The 25,649-nt window shown below is 45.8% G+C and overlaps 1 protein-coding gene and 1 long non-coding RNA gene across 2 annotated transcripts; one reads left to right on the top strand and one right to left on the bottom strand.

The window, feature by feature from the left end:
- Positions 1 to 262: 262 nt before the first annotated feature.
- LOC136044251 (uncharacterized) lies at positions 263 to 3,809 on the top strand. The gene is made up of 3 exons (XR_010621797.1): positions 263 to 326; positions 1,995 to 2,109; positions 3,335 to 3,809. It is a non-coding gene; the product is annotated as an uncharacterized LOC136044251 (long non-coding RNA).
- A 2,168-nt stretch (positions 3,810 to 5,977) lies between these two features.
- On the bottom strand, positions 5,978 to 21,133 carry HPRT1 (hypoxanthine phosphoribosyltransferase 1). Its single transcript, XM_065729421.1, has 9 exons — positions 21,056 to 21,133; positions 19,957 to 20,063; positions 18,361 to 18,544; positions 13,724 to 13,789; positions 12,794 to 12,811; positions 10,739 to 10,821; positions 8,489 to 8,535; positions 7,497 to 7,573; positions 5,978 to 6,877 (listed from the first exon to the last, which is right to left on the bottom strand). The coding sequence occupies exons 1-9, from the start codon at positions 21,080 to 21,082 to the stop codon at positions 6,830 to 6,832; spliced, it is 657 nt and encodes a 218-aa protein (XP_065585493.1). The 5' UTR covers positions 21,083 to 21,133; the 3' UTR covers positions 5,978 to 6,829.
- Between the last annotated feature and the right edge of the window lie 4,516 nt (positions 21,134 to 25,649).

Genomic DNA, 25,649 nt, shown 5'->3' with positions numbered 1-25,649 from the left:
GGCGGTCGGTGCGGGGCTGCGGTCGCCCGTCGGTGGGACCAGAGGACCACGGGTCCCCGCTCCGCCTGGGGAAGCATTTTGTCGGCGCTGATTTCTGCCCCCCCCCCACCGAGGGTCCATCCTTGGGGTACAGTGGCAGCGTCCCCCGAGCGAACGGCAGCGCGCAGCCACCCCGCACCGCCCCCCCCTCCCCCCCCCCCCGTCGGGGCACACCCGCGGCCCCGCCCCTCCCCGCCCCCCCCCGCTCCCAGCAGCCCTTGCAGACGCCTACAATGAAATTGGCGAAGTTTTTTCGGTTTCGGCGCCATTTTCGAGTGGACTCGGAGGTGAGGACGGAGGGCGGGCGGGGCGCGGGGGCCGGGGCGCTGCAGGGGGCCGCCCCCCCCGCCGCCAACCGCTCCCCTCCCCCACCCCGGCCCGTGCTACGGCCCGTGGGGGTGGGGGGCACTGCCCGACGGTCCGAACGGCGTTGCCGGAATGGGAGCGGTGGGGGTTGGGGTGGGGGGGGGCAGAACAACGGCCCAACCGCCCCCTCCCCCCATTCCCCCTCCCCCCATTCCCGGCGTTGGGAGCGCTTTGCGGGGGGGGGGGGGGGAAGGAGGAAAACTAAAAAACAGAACTTCTTTTTTGTAAGCACAAAGGGCGGAGGGGCGCGGGGGGGGCGGTGACAGCGGGGCGGGGCCGCGCCCCCCTCCCGCACCCGCACGGACCGTTAAGACGGGAGCGCGCCCGCGGCTCCGCGCGGTCACCGCGGGAACGGCCGCACGTGGGCGCGCCGCGAGCGCTCCGCAGGTGTGAGGCGGGCGGGGGGTGCGTGTCCCTTTAAGAGCAGCTCCTGCACGTGGGAGGGTCGCTCCGCGTCTCTGCGTTTTTATTCTTTATTCTGTAGCTGAGGACAGACGCCTGCGGCCGTCGGGGCTGATTGGAAATAACAGAGTAATAATATCGGCACTTTTTAAGGGTTTTTTGTTTTTTTTTTTGAGCTATTATTTTATCGAATCCGTGCAGGAAACGGGAACATCCTGCGGCGGGAGGGGGGGGTGGGGGGGGGGAGGTGGGGACGGCGGGCTGTGCGCTGCCCGGCCGGATCCGTCGGTGGGATGGGGGGTGGGGAGGGGGGGTGGGATGGGGGTGGGGTCTGAGCGTGTGACAGCGGCCCCGCGTTGGCGGACGGCGGAGGAGCCGCAGTGGATGTCGGAGCGTCGGACGGGACGGGGGGGGGGGGGGACCCCACCCGGAGATGTCTGTGTGTTTCCCTTCCCCCCCACCCCCCCGGGGCTTCGCGTCGTTCCCGTCGCTGTGAGTTCAGATCGCTCCGTGGTTGAGGCTTTGTGCAAAGTGCCCCTCTTTTTTCTTTTTTTTTTTTTTTTTTCCGTTGTTTGTTCGTTCTCGTCCTTTCGCACGAGGGTCGCGGCCGGGAGGGGTGCTCGTAACTTCGGGTCGGGTCGGAGTGGTTCGTTTTTTTTCCCTTCCCTGTGCTTAATCCACATAGGAAATGCTTAACGCTGACTTATTTCAGGGCTTACCCCGGGCTGCAGTGTGCGAGTAGGGGAGGGCGAGCTTGCACATCTGCCCCGCTGCGGGCTGCTCCTTTCCTTTCCCTCTTTCACCCTTTTTTTTTTTTTCTCCTTTTGTTTTTCTCCCCCTTTATTTATGTTACAGTATCGGTAAAGCTGCGTTTTAAAGCCCTCTCCCCCTTCGTATCTCAGGGTGGATCTTTCTCGGGGAGGGGGGGCTGTGTAGCATTCGTGCACTCACACACATTCTGCTCCCCCCGTTGTTGGGGGATTTGCTCCCCAGGTGCCACGTGGAGAGAGCCCCCGATTCCACCGCTGCAGTGCAAATTCTGGGGGGGATACTCTTCTTATTTGGGGCTGCCAGTGCAGCAGGTCACGTCGTGGTGGAACTCTGCGTTTTCCCCTAACGATGTGCTTCCCTCAGCCCCTCCTCACTGAAGTCCCAGTCCTTTCTCAGAGCTCTGTGTTGCTTTCCAGGTTGGAGGTGCTGGCAGGAGGAGCTGTACCCCAGTGCCAGGTGGGGGGCAGGTGAGTGCTGGGAGCCGGGTGGGTGCCTGCAGCCCTGCACAGCACTCACATCCCACACCTTGAGGTAAGCCAGCTCCTGGCTGTGTGCATGCCGTGCTTCGTGCTCCCAGCTGCTCAGAGCCATTCTCACACCACAAGCACACGGTGCTCTCCCAGGTACACATGTCCCCACCTATCCCAGATTTCCAGCTGCCCCTTGCTCTCTGAGCTGCTCAGCGGGTGTGTGTTGAAAGCAGGTTTTGCAGTGGCCCCTTGTCCAGCTTCAACCAGGACTTTGTAGTAGTTTTCTTAAATGTATTTCTGTATATATATTTATTTTTGTACGTTTTCCGTATAAAATATATTTTATATATATGTAAACTGACATAAATTTCTCAAAAGCTGATGCTACAGCCGAGCTGATTTGCTATTGCTGTTGTAATTGATTTTCTTCTGTTTTCTTGAGCCACTGGAAGAGGTGGAAGCAGTGAACCTCCCCAGGGGTGCAGCCCTTCACAGCACTGTTACAGAACCAGGGCTGCTCTGCACCCCGGGCGGGTTTCCCTTCGGCTGTTGGCTCTTTGCAGCACAGCAGTTGCACTGTGCAGAGCTGGACCTGCTGCCGTCAGCACTGAGGACACTGAAGTAGTGACAAAACAATATATATATTATTCTTTTTGCAAATGTTTAATGGGCTGTTCCCATAACCTGGTGCAAGCCTGGAGGGCTCTTGAAATGCCACTGTGGGCTGAGCTCCCCGTGGGACAGCTCCCAGCTGCTGCTGTGACGCTGCTTTTTGGGACAGTGAATTGAAGGAAGTTGTCACATAACTGGGGGGAATTAAAAAAATGGGGAGGAAACAGAAGATCGGGCTGTGTGCACGGCTCTGGGTGCTCTGTGCTGCGGCCTCTGCCCTGTGCTGTGAGCAACAGAGGGTCGGAGCACCTTTGCTTTCTGGTTGCAGAGTTTGTCCACTCCAAAAGTACACGAGCATCATGTCAGCTCTGGAATAAAGAGAAGTCTTCTCTCCCTTTCTTTTCATTCTTTCCTTTCCCTTCTCCCCCCTCTTTCTCTCTTTTCCCTCTTCCTGCAGCAGTTTAAGGGCACTCCAGCACTCTGCCCTGCCAGGCTGTGCACTCAGCACTGTGACTCCTGGCCAACAGCCCCTGAGGGATGAGGGGAAGGCAGTGGATCATTCCCCCCACGAGCTGTGGGTGTACAGCTGCGCAGTGCCCCAGCACTGTGGGTGTGGGGTGGAGGAATGGGGTATTTCTGTCTGTTTGCACCGTGTAACTGTTTGTTCTTTGTAGTTGCAGGCTGAGAGCACCTGGGAAGGAAAAAAAAAACAACCCAAAACCCAACGAAACAAACCACAAAAGTCCTGAGGTGGTAATGCATGCATGTTCATGTCTTCATGTAGAGTATTCGTCAGTGCCTTATATCACGATTTAAAAATAATAATAATAACAATAGTAATAACCAAAATACCATTTGGAATGCCAACATTCAGTGGGCTTTGAGGAGATGTAGCAGCACATCATGGTTTGTAGGGACACGGAGATACAGACCATTCTGGGCTGCCTCATTACCTCAAGGATAAGACAAGAAAGTGAGCTTCTGGTTACCATGGGGGTGGAGGCTGACGTGTCCCCATACCCTTAGCTCAGGTGCACGGGGACGTGTAGGTGAGTGCTCAGTGCCCCTCTGTGCAGGTACATCTGTCTGTGGGTGGCTGTGCAGGAAGGGCTCTGCTCCTCCTGTGCTCTTCGGGTCCATCCCAGCTGGAGCAGTGCCTCCAGAGCAGTAGTGCTCCAGGTTCAGCCTTTTCCCAGCCCCCTCTGATTTTGGGGTGGATACGGAGGGGCTGAAGGCTGTGGAGAGATGCACGGGGCTGGAGAGCTGTCAGCAGTGCTCTAGCAGCACGTAAATACTGGAGTGGGGGATCGCCTGTTGCTCTCCAGTATTGCATTGCTGCTTTAGTGAGGCTGGAAATCAGTCCCTGGCACCTGGGGGGGAATTCTGTGCTGCAGGGGGTGGGGGGGAACCTGTCAAGCACCAATAAATCACGGTGAGCAACGAGGGCCTGTTGTCATTAATGGGGTCAGGGCTGTGAGGGGGTTCTGAGCCCTTCCCTGCATCTTGGGGTGAAGCGTGGTTACAGGGAGGTGGTGGGGGTTACACAAGGACTGGAGAGCAGCATGGGGTGGGGGGAGCTGCAGGAAAGGTAAGAGGAAAGGTGCTCTTTTCTTGGCATCTCCCACTCTGAGCTTTCCCGGTTTTGGTGGCAGCAAGGGGCAGCTGAAGGCTGCTCCATACAGCTGGGGCATCAGGGGACATCCATCCCCTGCAGCAGCAGCAAGTCCAGACGTCCTGCAGGTGATGGTGCTGTGCCAGGGGCTGGTGGCTGGCTGCAGCACACACCCTGCTCCCTGCAAGCAGCCTTTGCTGCTGGACCAGTGCGTGCTCAGTTTGATTTCTGGAGCACAATACAACAGCCACGCATCAGCTCAGCTGCACAATTCCAAGGCAACAAAAAGACCCTCACTGGTCTGAATTTTCAAATCCAGGATTTCAACACAAAGCAACCCCCAGGAGGATCCACCAGCACTGTGACCACCCAAGCTTTCTGCCTGGAGTACCTGAGCTTCAGCTCTGTGTGAGTTTAAAGCAAGATTTTCTCTTCTCCTGCAGGGCCAGCCCCCAGGGCTGCACAGCTCCAGCCCCCTTTCCCTGCTCCATGTTCCTGAAGACAAACCCCTGGTTGAGGCACCCCCCCTCTCCTGCCTCTCCCAGATCACACAGCAAGACAGGAAAACATTACAGAGCAAACTCGTGTCAGGCTTTAGCCCTAAAAGATACAGATTGCCAACTCACACGTGTGAATAGTGTGAATGAAGAATGCTTTTGACTGTAATGTCCAGGTGCCCTCAACCTATACCAAAGCACACAGTGAGGTAGGAGTGATGCAGAGGTTGGAGAAAGCAGTACTTTCTACAATGAGACCTTCACTCCATGCACACCTAATGAAAATCCACGAGTGCCATCATTCTAAAGTGGGTCTGCAGTTTTCTGTGTTGCTTTTGTGCTTCCTCAGCCATGCACCACCTGCTGAAAGGAAGCCCCAGCACAGCACAGTTCTCAGCACACACATTCACACATGGCATCACTGTATGGTGCCACCAGAAAAGCTCTTTAGAACATTAACCATCACGTGAACCACTGCAGAAGTAAAGTACAACTGTGAGCAGTGTTATTTTTTTCACCAAGAATTCTGATTTACAACTGCATCTCCAACACACCGTGATCATTACACAATTACATCATGTAAGTTACACTTCAGAGCTGCTACTGAGTGCCACAGTTGCAAGTGAACACACCACGGACAGACAACGATGCAGGGTGCTTGGGAAAGTAAAAGATACAGCTCAAGCTTCAAAGCTAGAAAGCACCTTGCAGAACAGGCTGGTTAACACTTTGTTATGCACCAAGCACTGCCAGCACCAAATCCCAGCACGCAGTCCACCACGTGCAGAACACCAGCTGCATAAGGGAGGGATGGAGCAGCACAGAAGGTGTGTGCTGTGCTGCCCTGGTTGGTGTTACAGCACAAATGAGATGTGAATAAAACCAAATGATTACTTACAAGTGGGCTGGGTTCTCTGTCCCCACAGGTTTAATGAACAAATATTCTTCACTCTTCGCTGTTGCCAAAACAGGAGAAGGGACAGTGCTCAGAATGTTCTCTCTGAAATCCACTTTGGTTACAGCACACAGTCTTTCCAAAGCTCTCCCTCAGGCCTTTGTCATCTCTCACAGACAGCATCATATTGACAGAAAGCTCTACAGAGGTAACAAACGTGGAGTCTGCCCTCACTGCCAGAAGCACTGATGAAAAATGCTGAGAAGAAAATCTTGAGAGCACTTCAATACACACAATGAGTGGCATGGATGTGTGGGGCTTATTTTAAAGAGACAGCCTTTATTTAAAGTACTTTGCTTTGTAGTTCTTATAAAGTAAACATTACAATACTTTTTTTCTTCCCACAAATATATTAAAACTGTTTCAATTTTAAAGGCAATTTCACTGTCTGATGGATATTTTTAAAGAAAAAAAATCTTAAAGAAACAGGCAGCTCAACTAAAACTAGACTTTAAACATTCTGTTTTGTCATTCCATCTAAAAATAATAATAATAATAAAAAAAAGGACTTTTTTTTTCTACCCAGACTCCTTTTTACAGCAATAAGGCAACTCCAGGAGGTGTCAGTGAGCTCCCTGGAGATTACAGATACTGTAACTGTCTGCTTCTCATGTTTTATAACACCCAAAGGTGCAACTATCCTTTAATCACAATCACATTTGTGAATTAAAATATAAAACTTAAATTACAGTTCTTTAAAAATATTACTAATAGACTTCCCTATCATAAAATGTTTTACATTTACAGTACTCGAACTATTTCAGTTCTGGGTTGATGAGGTTTAAGCAATTTACCACTGCAAGAAGTTAGACTCTGGAGCTCACAAACAGCACAACCCAACCAGGGGCAGCAACAGTCGGTAGAGTCATAGTGCAAATCAAAATAAGGAGTGCAGAACTGCACGAGTTGTTTACATTTCTAAAATATAAATGAACAAGACAAGATTCTTATATTGTACATGCAATAAGTTATAGTAAGCATATGATGATGGGGCTGGGGCATTCTACAATTTTAGCTGGTGTACCAGAGTTGAAGCCTGTGAAAGATAGGACTTGGTAAACAAAACATTTCAAAGCTTTGTAGTCATAGCACTCTGGCCGTGCTGTCATGCTTTGTACTTCTGCTTCCCCGTCTCGCTGATCACACAGATGTGCTGAAATAAAGCATCGAAAGCTCCAGTTAGAGATGCAGTGTAAGACACTGGTGTTCATACACGCACAGTCAAAACCACAGTTCTGAAAGTAAGAAAAGCATGCCACACAAGTGTCAGCCCAGAGGAGCGTTCCAGTGCTGTTTGTGCAGAAAAACTTGAGCCTTTTTTGGCTACAAACCTCAGCGTTGCCCTCCTTCTCCTTCCCCTTCCACCCAACATCCATTACAAGGACATACAAGAGCCAGGTGAAGAATCTGTGTCTTAGCACAAAAAGGCTTCCGAGGTCTCTCTTCTTTAATGTTCATGTAACTAAGCATACGCGCGTATTTAATGTGGATATCTGGTAGGATGAGAAACTTCACACAAACTGCTACATTACTTCAAAGGCCAACAGGAGACACATAACCTCTTAAGTGTGAAGCAAAATAAATATTTGTCAGACCTCTACGTGCTCCAAAACACTGTGGTGCTGCTCTAGGGTTTGCTCCCATCACTGCATCACTAACCTTGCACGCGAGCTGTGATTTACACAGAGCAGGGAGAGCAAGGCAAGGAGCCTTCCCTTCCTTCCTCCTCCCCAGTTTTAAATGGACAAAAACACATGGGAAAAATCACTTACGTTCAAATCTCTGAAGTACTCATTGTAATCGAGGGCGTATCCCACAACAAATTTGTCTGGCACTTCAAATCCAACAACTAAAAAAGAACAGAAGTCACCAGTACGTTAGAAAGGAACTTCCTCGAGTTCACCAGACCTTTTTACACAGACAATTTGGAACTTTACAAACACATAAGCTGCTTAACATTTTATTTCTTCCACTCAAGTATCCTCAGCTTAATACTCACGTTATTTTAAACTTCTGATATTCTTTGTTGATTGAATTCAACTAAAACAAAATTAAATAGACGTATGTATTGATTCCCAGGGCACAACAGGAATGGCTCTAGCAAGACAGCCCTTGGACAGCTGGGCTGTGTCAGTCCAACCCAGCTACACAGGCTGTAAGACAACCTAGGGAACAAGTGAAGGAGGCCTCCAAGGCATTGAGACACTTCCACCAGCGCTGTACAGCCTTGGAAAGGAGAGGATGTGATTCTGCAGCTGAATTCACTCCAGTTCTGTTGTGAAAGTGCACAATCCACATTATCAAGAATTTGGACTCTGCAATGGGGATGAAACACACCTCCCTTCCTAAGCAGTCCCCTTACATTGCTGGGGATGTCCAAATGGCACTGGGTGTTTAGGCACCTGAAACACTGCCCAAAGTGCCAAAGATGAATCCAGGTTTTGATCACCAAAGCACTGACTACTTGTAAGCATGGAGAATTTCCACCTGAAAAAGGATTCACCTGGATCAAAATATCAAAGTTTTCACTTCAGTAAAACAGTATAGGAAGGAAAACATAAAAAAGACTGAATCCAGAACACCTGTCAAAATTAACTGTAAATATTTAAACTTCTTTTTTTTTGTTGTTGTTATTTTTTGTATTTAAAATCAATCAAAAACCATTCATGAAAACATAACCAAAACAGCTGTGGACTCTGACCAAAGAGTACACAACATACCAAAGTACTTTTAAAAATGAACAATGGTTGTCAGAGTTACTTACAGTCCGGTCGATATCCCACACTTCGAGGAGTCCTTTTGACCAACAAACTGTCAAATAAAATCAAAGTACAACTGAAACATGGCAAAGCACCATGTAGGAATACATGGAATTGTTCTAAGTTAGGCTGAATCTCACTTCAGTGAGCCTCAACGTGTGCCACTGAAAGCACAACCATAAATATTTTATTTTTCATTTGCAGGTGCAGCTGAACTTAATGATAAACATAAAACTTCCTTGAATCACAATAGGTTTACAGCCTAAAGGATAATTACAAAGTCTGCAAGAAAGAGGTTGGGAGATCTTTCTCTGTGGATTTTTGTTGCCAAAAGTGACTTCATGAGGTTTTCTGTGTGTTTAGAACCTTCATGTGCAAGCACTTTCAGCACACAGGTACAGAGGTGAGGAGTTGGGATCCAGCCAAACCAGCTGGATTATCAGCATTACAAAGCAAAATCACTTGGTTCAATACAACCTCAATTGCACTTACACAACAAGTCCTCAACAGTTTTCCCCTGTTAATATTAATTACCTCCGTAAAGAAAAAGTTAATAGGTTTTGATGATCATCTGATACAAACCAGCTCCACTTTCCCAGAGTTAAATGTCAGAGGCATAAGTAACAGGGAGACACAGAGCTGGGGCTACTGCAGCAGGTAAAAACACCTTGCTAGTTCAGTTTGCACTCTTAATTCAGTTGTGCAGTTCTACCTTTTAGAAGACAACTCCATCATCCTGACTTTTGTTTGTCTCAGAGAAACTTTGGGAGGAAAGGAAAAGGTGGTTGATGGCTGAATGTAAAGACAGAGCAGCATAACTCTGCATCTGCAGACCTCCCCCCTCCTGGATCAGCTCTGAAGGTGAGACACTATTTGTCACATCCATGGCTTCAATTTCAGACTCAGGAGTGTCTGAAACTTCTAGTCAAGGCTTTGAGTACTGTGTGGGCCTTGATAAACAAACCCCAAATCATATTTGCCCTAATTCACATGGCTACGATCAATTAATTGTCAGAGAAAGAAAGCAATTCAAGAAAAGAAAGGCAAGTGAACCAACTAAGAACACTTGAGACACACAGTGTGACTGTGCTCGGCCTCTGGCAGCCACAGACTTCTACAACAGGTTTAAAAACAGGAAACTGGACTTGGCTCACGCTGCTTTACACTCATGACATGTATATACTGCAGTGTTAAAGCACCACACAGGGACAATTGCTTAAAATTTGGTACATTTAAGCAGGCCGGGAAGAAAAAGCTCACCTTCAGCAGGTCACCCTTGGATTATCAACAAGAGCTATTCTAGTACATCTAACAACTGCTTCAACATTGTTATGGCAACACAACTGATTAGATACTACACACAGCTCTACTTTATTTCTAATCCCCAGCGATCATTATGCTTTTATTGCAAAATACACAACCGTAGCACAGGAGTATAAAATATGTGATTTAAAAAGATGTAGGAGGAATGTTGATATTGGATGTTATTATCCACAACGTTTCTTACTAGGTTTAAATTATTTAACTACAGAATGTTTAAAAACTAACTGATTAAAGATGCAACTAAGTAGAAAAGCCTGGAAGAGCATATGGCTGGGTGACTCTCACAGAGTGACCTCTAAAGCTCAGCTACACTATGTGCACTACACAAACAGTAATGTCAGCTTGCAAATTAATTTAATTCTAAAATTAAAGGCACCAGACCAAAAAAGGTCTCCACTGCACAGATACACCACTGCAGTATACTGAAATTGCACACAGTGCAAACAGAAATATGCTCAGATAGATACTGACACTGAGATAACCACTTAGTTTTTTAAATCTTTAACTCTACTAAAAGTCTGTATATATGAACTCTATTTGTGTTGAAAATACTTCTGCCTTCTTTAGGGGGGTAATTTCTTTAAGATCAGTGATTTTAGTTCTTCCATTCTAAACCCAAGTTAGACATCAGTGATACCCCCCCCACCCAAACATCACAGTGCAGCACATGGACCACACATCCACAAGCTATCCCTTCATGAAACAGAAAGGTTTTAAGCAACAGAGCTGGAGAGAAAGGTGTTTCTGCCTTGCCACAGCAAAGCAAAAGGGGAATTTAAACACTGAACTCAACTGCATCACATATGACTTCTCAAGAAATGTTCCTTCCTGTTTATCTTTTATGGGAATGCATTCCATGTTATCATCTTTTTTACACTGTGTGTCACTGTGAAGGTGAAATACAGCACAAATAACCACAATTAAAAGCTTACCTGGCCACTTTCACCATCTTTGGATTGTACTGCTTAAGCAGAGACAGCAACGTTTTCATTGTTTTACCAGTATCAATTATATCCTAAAAAGAGAAATGCCGTGTGAGAGAGAAAACGGAACCTGTCAAAGCAACATTTCAAGTTTTTATTGCAGGAATTGCTCATCTGTAATAACAGGAAAATATGCTGTAATAATACTGCTCATCATCCAGTGTAAGGGATATGGAACACATATTGTGCTTCAGCCACAACACTCAGGAAAGCGATCACAACAGTTCACAACGGTTCTTAATTCTTATGGATAACTACTACTTAAAAAGCATGAACTATGACCCTTCTGGAGCCTCTGGCAGATTTTATGGCTCGTGTTCCTTGCAGCTATTAGGCAAACAATGTTTAATTCGCACACTCTTAAGCATAGCATCAGTCCTGCAGCTGAGCTCAGGGGCACTCATATACAACAGAAAGAAAAGGAACATAAGGGAAAATACTCACAACTCATTAACGTAATTAAAGAAAAAGGACTGGAATTTATATTACAGATTTTAAAAATAAAGGAAGAAACTGCACTGCTAATATCTGGGTGCAGTTTGACAGTTTCTATCTAGGAACACTGAACTGAAGTTTGCTGCACTGCTTTAATCCCACTTACTTGCAAAAAAAAACCAAACCAGAATATATGACTTACAACTGAAGCACCAGAAATGGATATTCTGCTTGGACTGACACATCCCAAGACCTCCAGAGGGTCAGTCCTTCCCTTGGCAGGAACTTGAAGTTTATTTGAAGTGAAGAGGCAGATCACACAGAAGTAGCAATGTCTACTCTACCATCTCCTGATTTCTGCTTATTTACTCAGGACTCTCAATTAAAATACATCAATAAACATATAAATGTCAACAGAGCACCTGTCAGCTATACCACCTTTAGCACCTAATGCTTTTATTCGTGGTTATCAACTCAAGAAAAAGTCAGACATATATGGATAAAAACTGGTGTATAAGCAAAAGCAGTTACTTCCAAGCTCTCAAGCCAAAACAGTAAGTTTCAGTGATTTTGTACTGATTATCTGCTTTTTGGAGGCAAATCTCCATGAGGTTTTTTTGCACATCAAAAGGATGCTGTACAGAACATCTTAGTGCTCTGTGCAGAAGATAGCATGTATATCCACTGTTGGACTGTGACAATGGTGGCTGTCAAAGGGCTTACAGTGCATAAGGCAAGTCACTGGAGAGGTGATGCACAGAACAGATGAGAAACTAACACACTCAGCTGGGATTTTACAGACATATTCATCTGACACGAAGCAGATACAGAATTAAATGCATCTGCCCATCTGAACCAAATACACTTCCAAGGAGACCAGTGGTCACACAGGTGACTGCTGTATGCATACTTACTATATAACGGAATGTGCTCCCTGTGGAATAATACGACAGAAGGAAAATGCTTTCTCTTTGGTTGCTGAACTGATTGCCACTGCTGTTCCTGTGCTTGCAAAGCCATTCCCACTACTTGGAGCCTAAAGATATTGTTACACTGCACATTCATTTTTGCTGTCTAGTGCTTCTGCTTCCCATCCTCAAATTGGCAATCTTATTCAAGAGCACCCTTTGTAAAAGCAACACTTTCTGAACATAAGCAACGCTGTCCATCAACAAAGAGGTATGAAGGCACAACAGTACCTACCAGGAAATCAAACTCAGCTATGGTGTCACTAGTTTCATCCAAAGAGCACCACCGAGACAGAGATAAGGGAATTTAGCAACAGCAGAATGCTGATTAGGAATCAGGATTCTCCATGTCTCTGTTCTCTAAACAATTCATACACAGGGACGCTGGGCTTATCTCTGTTTTTCAGTATTTTAGGATATTCCTACCAGGAACTTCTTTCCACCCTTCAGATTAATTTCCTAGCTTGATAAAACACCAATGTGCTTAATACCACTTTGCTCAGGTCACCCTTTATGAAGAATTTTTAAAAGTAATAATAGATCATGACAAGTAAGAACTGACAGGATCACAGAAAACTTTGAAGTGAAACACAATACTTACTTCTACAATTAAAACATTCTGTTGGAAAGAAAAAGAAAAGAAACGATTAGTACTTAAAAAGTACACAATTTCTAATACATTCTATAAGCTATTATTATCATTTTCAATGCAGTTAAATATTTGTACCACGATTTATGCACGTTTGGATGTCTAACTGTGGATTCTATCAGCTCACATTTCTGATACTACAATGACAATCAGTTGGGAAGGAGATCTGCCTCAGTATCTCATGCTGAGCACAACGTGGCCTCTAATTTCTCTTAATGTAAAGAGTCATGCTACAAAGCCACGCAGCTTTGTCACACCTACACACTGAAATGCGTCACAATTTTTTAAAGACTGTTTATGTGTAATCAAAAGGGGAAAGCAATGAACAGGAGGCACTGGTGTTTCACCCACAGATACCTATAGCTTGGTGACCTCTGTACAGACACTGAAGAAAGGCAGGCTCCCAATTTACATTCTCTGCATTTCCTTCTCTCTTTGTTACCTGTAACAGGACCTTCAGCTCCTAACCCAGCAAGTTATGTGTCTAGGCAGCACGAGCTTCCTTCACTACTGAGGTGAAACATCAACACAGTAAATAAATAATTACACTCTCTTTTAAAGGTAGCTTGAAGACAATAGCCCAGACAAGACTGTTCTTCTCAGGGACCACAGAGAAACAAATGCCCTGAATCTGACTCATACTGAAGGCAGTGAATATGTGTATATATACATACTTTTAACTTAAAGTAAACCAATGGCTCTGGGGGGGCTTATGCACGTCACCAGATTACAGCAGTGAAGATTTAAAACAACACACCCGTTTTCTCTTAAAAAAAAAACCCAACCCTCATAAATCTCTATATGTTAAGAGAGCATACAGGTGTCTGGGTGCTTTGGTGTTGTTTTCTTTTCTGGTTGATATAAATACACGAAGAACTGTACCTTTCCAGTCAAGGTTGAGAGGTCATCCCCACCAATGACTTTTATATCTCCAGTCGACTGATCATTCTAATAAGAAAGGGAAGGGCAAGCATTAGCATTACCAGAATCAAAGTCATCTTTCTTCCAATAAATACTGAAACTAAAAAGTACATGACAAACCAATATTAATGCCTTCAGAAACACAGCACCAGTAATCAGATGCAGAGATTGTATTTCAGATTACATACTGTTTGACATTTGCATAAACACAGGCACCACTTCTCATCTGTGACCACTATATATATGTGTATGAAAAGATACGACTTCCTGTACATTCACTAGATGTATGGAAAAAAGAAATCAGTTCAATTTCCAGGTTGAGTAATTCACATTTTAAACTTGGATGCCTTGGAAAGCATTATGCTCTTCTGAATTAAAGTAAGTAATCAAAATGATTGCCAGCAAACAAGGCACGGTTTAAGAATAAGAAAAATATGCTGCAAAATAGCCAGACAAGCATGACTTTGGCTATTCTATGACAAAGGGTAATAACAATCAAATTATTCATTTCAGTAATCAAACTGCAACACAGGTTCACAATGCTATCGCTGCAACACAGCGTCCGTTTCAGCACAGCTGGGCTTTGACACAATCCTCAAGGAGCTGTTACACAGAGAAAGTGAAAAACACAACGAGGAGCACCACAGACCTCTGACATTTATTAAAGCTGACTTCAAACCTCGACAGTGCCTCACAGCTCCCGTCAGATGTGATATGCTCATTGCTGCACTACTTATGGATGATGCCATTATCCTACCATTTAATCATCTGATCTGAAAGCTAACATTTCTTATCAATCTCTCTTCTCACAGCTCCTTACCACGTACCTTCCCTGAAAGTGTTATCACACACACAGAAAAAAAAGAGGAACCCAACGATTTAGAGACTCAGACATCGGCTATACAGTACGTAATGCTGGGATTACAGTAAAGAGAAAATGCACTGAAATCCTCTGGGCAGTGATGTCAGTGCTCCAGGATAACAAAGTGCTGACAGCTCGAGGGATGTAAAAGCAGATGGTTAAACCCAGACATACTTCCTGTGTAAGATTCCTACAGCACAGTGCTGAAAATCCCCACCCACAAGGCAACTATTAGAACAAGCACCTTCGCAGTTCTTTAAAACACACAGACACCAGTACTTATACTGCTCCATCTGATGAAAATACTCCGCTGCTGTTGCAGTGCTTCCATAGCAGCAGAACAGAGCTACACCGAACACCATTAACACTGCTGTGCTGAAACAGTCCAACAACAGGATGCCCAAACTTGTCCCAGCGATACGCAGAGCACTGTGGAGCACCCGAGACACTGCTCAGACAAACCACAAGTGCTGCATTCATTATGCTGAGGGGCAGCTCCTGCCTTCATCCCATCTTAAGGTTATCCAAAGTGACAGCTTCTTTGAGCTCTTCCTTGTTTACGTTGCAGGATTCTCTCTTATCTATTCCTCCACTAATACGGATTTGATCCTTGTTTCATGGAAGCGTAATTCCTTATGAAAGAAAGATGCAGAAAGATGCAGCAGGTATTTGTTCCATTAGCATGCTGGGCACAGATGACAGCCCAGCACTCAGCACATGCATTAAGATGAGCTTCCTGGTCATTGGCTTCGAAACAACACACTACAATCAAACGACAACACCACAGACAACACACATATTCACCTGCATTCCTGCACAGGCACTGAGCTCCAGAGCAATTAAAGGATAAAAAAAGGTCAATGAATTTCCAACACCAGTTCTAACCAGCTTTCCACTGGAACAAACTTTGTTTAATAATTAAGCAATGTTTTAATTATCTTTGGACATATTATTTCTGATTTCAGTACAGGTAAGACTTTAATGCCCTGTGGCTTAGCACAGAAGAGATTTGCTGGTTAGATCTGTTTTCACTGCCTCCTCATTGTCATTGCTGGAAAACAACACTGTGCTGTAAGACCACAACTCCCGACCAGTGACTCAAAGATCATCTTTTACAAAAGCAGTGGAAGTTCCTTACACTATCTGCTATGAGGTTTGGGTAGCACACCTTTCAGAGCACAGCCTCAACCAGCCCAATGAGGTTCTACCTCAATGCTGTGGTGCTCTACCAAAAGCCCCATGCTCCCCAGTGACAGTGCAGCACACCTGCTGACTTGTGGCTGTCCTTCCTGACGACACATGAGCGACTTCAGCCCACCACTAAATGCAGGAGGCTGGGGAAAAGCCATGCTTCTAGCACAAACAATATAAACTGCTTGTTAAGAATACAGAGATCCGGTTCTGATCACAAACACTGCCTTTCCATTTCTTAGCAGCTTGCCAGATCGTTAGAATCCATTTGTAAGCACTCTGAAAGCAGGAGTCAGAGGCCATGGTTAATCACAGTGTGATCATCTCCGTATTGTTTGAGAATTATTTTTGGGTGCAGTCACACCATGAACTTTGCACTACAAAACAAATAACCCATAAGCTCACAAACATTCAGTGATGGGTTTTAAATAAGAATGGCACATCAATCGCATCCGTTTTAGAACCATGATATTTGTTTGGCTGCCTTCTTCAAGCAACCGTGGTATTTTTAACATCTCATACCCAGCTGGCAAGGCAGGCAGCACAACCTAAGAATTGCATCCAAAGGCAATCACAGGAGAGCTCCACTTCCAGCTGCCTGCTACAGCTCCTGATGGTTTTCCCATCCCTAAGAATGCCAACTCCTCCATTTAGTAAAGCATGAATAGGGACTGTGGAGTCAACCTAGCACTGCAGGACTATTAATAATGGAAAACCTGGTCAATCAGTGACACACACGTTCCCGTTAGGACAGACTCACCCAGTCTACCAAGCTGTGCAACCTAAAGAATGCAAGTCTGGATATTAATAACCACCTAAGAGAGTCCAGAGAAATGAAATGCTCATAAATACCGCCCTGGGGGAGGCATCAGGTAACTGGAGCTCCTCCTCTACAACAAGCAAACTCTATAGAACTGACAAAAACAAAACCCTGAAGCCAACACCTTGAGCAAAACACTCTGCTTAGACAGCTTTCCATGCACATTTCTCTCCTTCCCCTTCATTTAATTAAAAATTAAATAAAAAATAAGGCTTATCATTTCCATTACTTATTTGGCTGCTTATTTCCCGATCAGAATCAAGGCGCCGTCGTTGTTGGGGACAATAAACAAAAGCAGCAGCATCAAAGCACTGCCCAGTGCACAAAGCTGAACAAAGAAAGCTCACTGGGGAACGAGGTCAGGTGTTTCACAACATTTTTCCAACGGTTTGTTTCAAGTTACTTGGAAAGCGGAGAGAGCAGAGGGCTGCAGCCTTCATATTGGTTTTAAATACATCAAATAAGTTACTGGATGTGTCCCATGACAAAAGCAGAAGGCAGAAATTTCCTTGCCAACAAAGGTAGGAGTCATCATTTCCTACCCTGCTCAGCGTTGCTCTGCTATGGAGACATTCAGCTTGCTGAAAGGTGGCGTGTGTGAGCACATGGTGGCTGCACAGGGTGAACAGAGGGAGGCAGAACCTTGTGCAGGGAGCAGAGTGGAAGCAGCAGGCAGCTGCTGCCCCGTGCAGTGAGCTTCCCAGATATGCAGGGCTCGTTTAATGAGATGAATGATGAAGCTGAGTTTCCAATTTAGCAACCTGTGTTTTTTCAGCTCAAGCAGGCACTGCTCTACGGCTGCGACGACGACTCACACTGCTGACTTGAATGCAATGGCACTGAGACACAGAACTAACAGCACAACCTTTGGAAACAACCTTTTTTGACACCACAAACTGGATTTAAGAAAGCAGAAATACTTCCACGCTACAGGTGGCCTGAGGGACAACCTCAATAAAACCCACACATGCTACCATGAGAACACAAGACTCAGCTGCTGCCAAGTCAGCAAACAGACAGCACACGCATCTGCTTCTTCCTCTGACCTGCACAACAAAATCTCACACTTCCTCTATTAAAAAAAGACGCATTACCTCACGCTCCATTTTCCCGTGGAGTTAAATGATTGTGTTTCCTATTCAAAAAACACGAAGCCAAGGCAACCTGCACGCAGTTATCAAAAGGTAGCACCATACTCTGTGGTCACTAACCTAAATCTATTTGTAGGAATCTAGTATTTCCTTAAGGCCAAACGCTATTAATTTGCTCACTGTTCAGCTGAGCCAAACAAAAGACGATGGAGGGAACTCGGGTACAACCATGTTTGCAGTTTTGCAGTCTTTCAATCCAGTGAACGATGTCTGAGCCACATCAGCACTTGTGGAATTACTTTTTTTGTCACCATATCTGCAGGACAATCCTCTGTATTATTCACAGCATTAGAGATGAGGAAGAGAGGAAATTCTTTAACATGTAAAGGACACAGAAAAAGTCTCTTTGCTCTGAATGGGGATTTTACTGAGCTGAGGACACAAAGACTAAAAGAAAATAGATTATATAAGGTAGGCAAAGAACAAGCTAACTTGATAATACTTTTTTTCCCCTCTTTTGCATGACGTGAGCACATCTAGGCAATGTTTTCACAATACTTAGTGATAATAGTGAACCATCAGTGCTGTTAACCAGATTTCTATCAAAATGGCAGAGCATTGCAGACATACTTACGCAGTAGCTCTTCAACCTAATGAAGTCCACAGTCATGGGGATCGATTTGTCACTGTTTCTGTTCAGTGCTTTGATGTAGTCTAACAAATCAGCAAAAAATTTATAGCCACCCTTGAGTACACAGAGAGCTACAATGTGGTGTCCTCCCATGCCCTTCATAATTTCACGTGCCAGTCTCTCTGTCCTACACAAAAAAACACAAGAGTTAGCTGTCATAACACATTTAACTTGCTTACCATTGCAGTATCCTGTACTGCAAACAACAACAGCAAACACGTGCAAACTCAGAAATGGATTTTGCTTAGAAATATTTGCCTACCACTTCAGTCACTTTTTACACACTATTGGCCAACCCAGTTTTGCTTTTCAAGGTTAATCAAACAGTAACACTGCCAAACTCCTCTGTTTTCATACTTCATGCTCAGCCAAAGCAAATCTTAACGCTCTGAAACTGTTTCACTGGCAGATAAGCCACATAAAGGTGTTCTCTCCTTCCAAAGATAGGTTCAACTTCCATGTGAAGAGCAAAGTAAATCAATACAGACAGCAGCCCTCAGTGACTGAGGAGAAAGAAAACTCTCCAACTGTAAACGACACCTTCATGTTTTGCCAAGCTGCAAATCTGTCCTGACTGCAAAACACGACAACAACAAGGTAGAGCAAGAGAACACTGCACCGTTTTTCTGCAATCATTGTTTCTAAATTTGTATTGCAGTTTATCTTAGAAGCGTGGTATGTATTTGCAGAGCAGCAGCAGGTTACTCAGGGAATGCCTACCACTATAAACTTCAAATCCATTACTCAATGACGTGCACTCAGTCCAAGTTTTTCCTATATATGCTCTTCCAGTGCAAGTTATTACAGTATTTACAATTAAAAAAAAAAACAAAACACATTTTATAGGGACCTTTAATCTAAACTGAACAGTCTAGTTGCACTGTCTAGAAGCATTCCTATTCGTAAGACCTCTCAGAGATCTGCTCAGAACTGCTCTGAACTTGCTCCTCGTTCTGTTAACAGGAACTAGGCAAGCATCAAACACAAAGGGAAACAAAGCAAGGCCGAATGAGCTCATGGACCCATTCCTGACCGTGTGAGATAAAACCTGCAGAGCACACCCCAGATTTCAGCAAGCACAGGTGACAAGGTCGGACTCCCCAGCAAGCAGGGGAAGGTGGATACTGCTTATCTACCCCACCAGCACTGCAAAGTCTACAATGGTGTGATTAAGAACTTTGGGTTGTTAACATCCCAGGGAAGTTTAAGAGGCTCTAACTGTTTCAGACTGATTAGCACAACAGTTAATTGTTCTAATTAGTCTCTTTGATGTTTTACCTTCACACCTCTGCGAAGAAATTGCAGGTTGTACATACCACCTCATTTCTTTTGAGGATTATGACAAATCTCCAAACAATAGTGTAACTTCAAAAGTACAAACTCTCAGAAGCCAAACCAGAAAGAGTTAATTAACACATGTACTGCTGAGTCTCTAATTAAATGTAATCTATTTAGACAGTCAGCAGGCAGCAAACTATCAGTGACAGATCGCTTTTAGCAGCACCATGGAATCAGCGCAGCGTCTGAAGGCAAACAAACCTGTCCATGATGAGCCCATGAGGAATATAGACTTTTTCCAGATCATCTGCATAATGTTTGGGTATGCAGAACAAGTCCAGGTCGTAACCTTGTTCATCATCGCCGATCTGAAAGGGAAATTGGGTGAGATTTCTACACAGACTTACAGAAATCCTGAGGTGAGAAACCACAAACCTTCTGCATTATCCTGTTAACTATCCATCATGCCACACTCATTGGGAATCACCTGGTTTCTTTCCTCTACAGAAGCATTAGTCACAGTGAACACAGCATAAAGCATCGGCTCGCAGGAGCTGCATGAAACACCGCACGAGCTGCTGCTCAGCACAGCGTGGGGAGAAAGTTATTTCAAGCCCCAACAACTTCTCCAGCAGTGGGGAGCAGAAAAATGAAACCCCTGCATCCCGACTGATCTTATTTCATCGAAAAAAAAAGAAGAAAAAACAAGCAGCTTTTTTGACATCTCTGCTTTTAGCGGCGTAACGTGAAACCTGCAGCTGAATAAGGAGGCCTCTGAACGTGGGCATCCTCCGGATCCACTGCGGAGCACAGCACACAGCACTCAGCCAGCTGCCGGCCGCGGGAACGGGGCGATCGTACGGCCCCAACCACAGCGGCGGCTGCAGCATCCCACCAGCACCGAGCGCGACTTCTCCTGCAGCCGGCTGCAACTTGAAAACGACGCCGCGCTTCTTCACCGCTTCGCGTTTTCCGTTACGCTCCCACGCGTCAAACGAAGCCCAGGAGCGCCGAGGACAACCCGGGGCTCCGTACCGCGGGGCTGGGACGCAGCCAGAGCCCACCGCGGCCGCTGTAGCTCAGGAAAAGCAGCGCGGATGGGAAGCGGCGCCGCTCAGCGCCGGAGGGACTCATCTCACGGCTCCGCCGTTCCCGAGCGCGGCGGTGCGCCGACCCCGCGGAACGCGGCACGGGGCGGGAGCGGCCCCGGGCACGCGGGGCCCGGCAGGCCGAGCTCCTCAAGGTGACTCCGCGTCGCCCCGCGCGGGGAAGCCGAGGCCCGGCGAGACCCACCCCCGCCCCGCCGCTCCCTCACCGGGCGGAGGGAGCGCCGCTCGCCCTTCGCGGGGCCCGCACTCACCACGATGCAGGGGCTGTGGGTCGCCATGGAGCGGCCCGCCGGGCACGGCTGCGGAGCGGCGCCGAGCAGCGGACGGAGGCGCGGCGGCCCCAGCGCCGCCCCCGCGCTCCCCGCCCTCAACATGGCGGCGCGGCCCGCGCCCGCCCGCCCACAGCCCGGCTCGGGGACGCGTGTGGTAACCGCATCTCCCGCCTCGCGGCTTCACGCGGGCACTCTGTTGTAGGGTTTTCTGTTCTGTGGAGGTGGTGCGGGAGGGGCAGTGCGGGCGCCCGGTGCTGTCACGGGGCCGGGCGTGGCTGTGCTGTCTCAGTTTCCTGCACAGAAATGGACGCCCTGCACAGGGTGGACGGGAGAGGTTTCCTACTAAATACATCCGTGCATCTCCACTCGATGTAGATGGGGCCGAGCTGCCTCCAGATCTGGATCTGTACGTCAAGCAGCCGTAGCATTACTGCTGGGGCTCCAGAAACCACTTTGAGCTTTCCTTTGTACGAAAACAGCCAATGTAAGGCAGATCTTAGGGCATCACCTATAGCGAGTGAAGCAGCGCTGCACACAGGTGTCCAGCTGCGGTCTGGGCGGGTGAGCTCTGGAGTGGGAGGAAGAAGCCCTTGTCAAGTTGCCTAGAGCAGCAGAGTGAAATACACCCAGCAGCTAATGAATATCAGAAACACGCCTCAGCTGGCCTGCTTCCAGCCGGCTGGGAAAAACAGCAGCTGCCCTGGCGAGTTCATGGACAGCCTGACATTATTGGGCAGTATCTGTCAGGGGACTGTTAAACCACAGGGGCGTTTGGGGATCTGCTTTTATTTCAGTTGTCTAAGACATTTCCCATTAGTGACTGATGTTAATGTCGGCTATTAAAAGCAACATCCAACGGCATCTTTCTGATTGCGTGCAAAAGCTGCTGGCAGGAGTTCTGTGTCGTTTCTCCCGAGTGGACAAAAGCATCAGCCCTTTTTGGTCCTTCTGGGTGAGCAAGTTCTTTGTTCTTCCTGCCAACCAGCACATTTCTGGATCCAAAGCATTCCTGATCCTGCCGGCACCCCGTGATGGAGGGAAGCACAAAAGCAGAAATATTTGCTGATATGACAGGAAGTAGTTAGCTGAGATCAGCAACAAATTTAGTAGATGACTAGGGTTTTTCGTGTTTGTTCGTATGGGAGCCATCAATGGTTCCACTGAAGGGATTTGGAGGTATCTGGAAGCTACATGTTTTCTTCCTAGATGATGCAAAAGGCCAGTGCTGTGATTGCTCTGGTATGAACAGCTTTTGGAAGGTGAGATAATTTAATACAACACTGCGTCTCAATTCCTGATTTTATAATTATTTTATCCTGTGTTGCCATGCAGGAATATCTTAGTGCTCAGGCCCAACAGCCTGCATGACCAGCAGCTGTGTGTAACTTCATTAACTGACTCATTAAAACCTCGCTTGGTGAAACCATGTTCCCCACTGGTGAGATACCCAAAGAAAATAACTGAGTATTCATTTCTGGGAAGTGCTTGCACTTGAAATCTGTACTTTTAAGTCTGATCTTGAGGTCACCACCCATTCATCAGTCCCCCCATTTCTTTCTCCTAGCTTTGCTGTTGCTGGGTGACTCAGAGGGAATCAGCGTAATTGATCTGTGTCTTTTCAGAGGATGAGCCTCCTAAAAAAGCAAAGAGGAGAATGATTTTTCAGCAGATTAACTGAGAGCAGCAGGGCTCCCTTTTGACACAAAATTTGTCTGTGCAGTCAGAATGAACAAACACAAAGAATTCGAGGCATACTAAACTGATCTCGAGATAAACACCAACATTTTTAATCAAGAGGAAAATCAGAAAGGAATATCTCATTAAATGTCACAAAGCATTCATGAAGAGGTGAATTCAGCCTGCAGAGAAATGTCTCCACTTTGACTGGTGACTTAAACAGCACAGCCTTATTTTTCCAGCCTCATGTTTCAAATGGGAGGGGAAGCCAGATGTACCAAAACAACATTAAAAAAGAGACATACCCTTCCTAGGAGAGGTATTTTGTGTTGAAAAATACCATCTTAAATAATGATATTTCTGTTCTCAGTCTTGTTGGCTTTTGCAGTTTATGCTTAAAATGGGAAATAAGTGAATTTTTGGATCCCAAGATGAACAACCAAAAGCTGTGGGGAGCTACAATTCCTGTGTACTGTCATCTAAACAGAATTCTGCTATACCCAATGGAAAGTCCTTTCAGAAATCTGCTTTCAAAACTCCCCACAAGACAAGGACGGAAACTTCTGAAAAGCACTGTCAGATCCCAGACTAAGGAGGGACAGAGAAAACAGAACTGCGTCTGAACTCTCTCTGCAAACAGCTAAAAAAACAAAGGTGCTGGAGGAAGAACTAAGCATGGACCTTTTTCAAGCTTATCTGGAAGGAAGCATAGTATTTAAGCTGAAACATCAGACTTCACAGTCAAAACATACAGAAGAACGTGATTTAGTTTCTTTCTGGGCAAAATGCTGGCACTAATAAATCTCTGGAAAATATGGTAAAACCAAGAAACTCAAAGGCTTCAAGACCTGAATGAATCACCTGTATTACTCAGTCCAACTGTCTAGAGAGTTGTGTGTAGAAGAGGTTTATTCTCGTTAAGCCAGTCTAATTTAAGGATCTGACTTTCAATTTCACGTTGTCAGGTCAGGATTTACGGTGTTTAGTTAGCAGCGATTTGGAGAGTTTAAGAACTGTCTGCAACCTAGCTACTGCAATTTTTGCTCATCAGGAAAGCACTTTCTGGATGTGTCACCACAGGATTTCAGTATTTCATTAAAGGCCTCCTCCCTGCTTTGAACTTTGGAGAATTGGGGGATTGCCGGCACCAGTCTTAACCATGGCTTAAGTCAAAAATAACCACTGTTTAAGTCAAAAAATGGAATGACTTTGTTGTTGTTGTTTTGGAGAGGTATCTAGGGTTAAGACTGTCGAGCAGTTGCCTGGCTACACGCCAGGAGGAAGTTCTCAGCATAGCAGTTCGCACAGCATTGACCTATTTTCAGTACATGGTCAGGGAGTATGACTTTTCCTCCTCCGCCCCCAGACTCTGTAACGCCCTCCACTGGAAGGGAGGACTCCATAGGAATTTTTTGAACAGGAATAAGTATTTTCTTTGGCTGCTACCGTGAAAACACACACAGGAATTCAGGGTACAAAAAAGCAGGGCTGTACCAGCTGTGGTTGGCTTCTTCTCAGTTTGAATGTTGTTTGACAACGAATAGAAACAAGCAGAGAACTCGTTTTAAATGAAGGGACCATTTCTGTCAGAAGTTCAGATCAAGGTTTAAGATTGCTGCCACTGCAATTCTGTAAGGATTGGATAAAAGATCAGTAATTCCAGTACTGCTACTGATACAGTACTGATACTTCATTGCAGTACATCTGTGCACACAATGAACAATTATCAGTAAGTTGTGTACAGTAACCCCACACATGCCTATATAAACCACTGTTGTCACTTCATGCGACAGAAATGTATTTTGAAGGGTTTAGATATATTCACTCAGGAATTTGGGAGTGTTGAAGTACTCTTGGAAATTAGAAGAGGGGAGAATGTCTTAAGCTGGGTGGTGTTGGAAAGTTCATAATAACCAGACAGAGCAAAAGTGTAGTGAATCCACTCAACACCTTCTTGCAATCTGACTGTGCATGGAGTTTTCCAAACAGGTTTCCATGACCTCACTTTTAAACTGGCCTCAGATAGACCACATTTCCCCACCTTCTCATGGAAGGTCATTAAAATAAAGCTGTGCCTACTGCTTCTCCTTTGTTCAAAAAAGCTTGTTATGTTGATGTGAAAGAGCTGCATTAGTCTGAATCATTTGGATCTTTTAGAGGCTTGCAGGCAGTTTCTCTGTTCCATTAATTTTCCACTTCAAATTACTGGCCCTGAGTTCTGAACAGAAGGGTGGAAGCAGAGACACAACTTGAGCCTTCAGACTTTACAGTATCCCCTCTTTGTCTTTAAGGCATGAACATGACTTACCATGCAGGGTACGTGACCCAGGCATAAAGATAACTCCATGTTGCAAATCTCTTATGTGTGGTATATTAAGTAGAGCTCATTGAAGTGGGGACTGAGGACAAGCACTCACCACTCTGCCCTAACACCATACTACACAAGGACCATGAAAACCTTTTGCTCCTGTGTGGACTCCTTTTCCATTATACCAAGATTGCAGCGACCAGCTTCTCATCAATATCCTCAACTTCCTTCACTGATCCCCCAGCTGACTGAATAAGAAAAGAAACAACACAAAAACACACATCAAATGAAAGTAACTACTTCCATGACATCAAGTGCCACGTGGCAGAACTGCTCCCACCTGGATGTGATCTGCGACAGCTGTTTCATGACAAAGAAGTCTGTGCTGACTTGGGATATGACTTCCCAGGACACAATAAATACCCAACTATGCTCATTAAATTAATTGTTTTCTTGTTTAAGGTGATAACATAAAAGCATGTAGCATGTCATTTCTTGACACTTTAAAACCACTGAATTTTATGGCTCTCCCACTCCAGGAAGGTCTGTATTTGGACAAAACCCAGTGTCTTTCAAGCAATCCTTTGT

Source organism: Cyrtonyx montezumae, unplaced genomic scaffold (assembly GCF_038088225.1).
Source record: "Cyrtonyx montezumae isolate F1298 unplaced genomic scaffold, pur_monq_1.0 scaffold_11, whole genome shotgun sequence".
Classification (NCBI taxonomy): Eukaryota; Metazoa; Chordata; class Aves; order Galliformes; family Odontophoridae; genus Cyrtonyx; species Cyrtonyx montezumae.
The sequence above is the reverse complement of the archived record's forward strand: the minus strand, read 5'-3'. Positions and strand labels throughout refer to the sequence as shown.

What these genes read in the sequence shown, in the direction of transcription:
- HPRT1 (XM_065729421.1), bottom strand. Translation starts at nt 21,082, where the DNA reads ATGGCGACCCACAGCCCCTGCATCGTG. An exon ending in TTAGGTTGAAGAGCTACTGC is followed by an intron (nt 13,790 to 18,360) that starts GTAAGTATGTCT and finishes CTTTCTTATTAG; the next exon opens with AATGATCAGTCGACTGGAGA. An exon ending in AGTACTTCAGAGATTTGAAC is followed by an intron (nt 6,878 to 7,496) that starts GTAAGTGATTTT and finishes GCTTTATTTCAG; the next exon opens with CACATCTGTGTGATCAGCGA.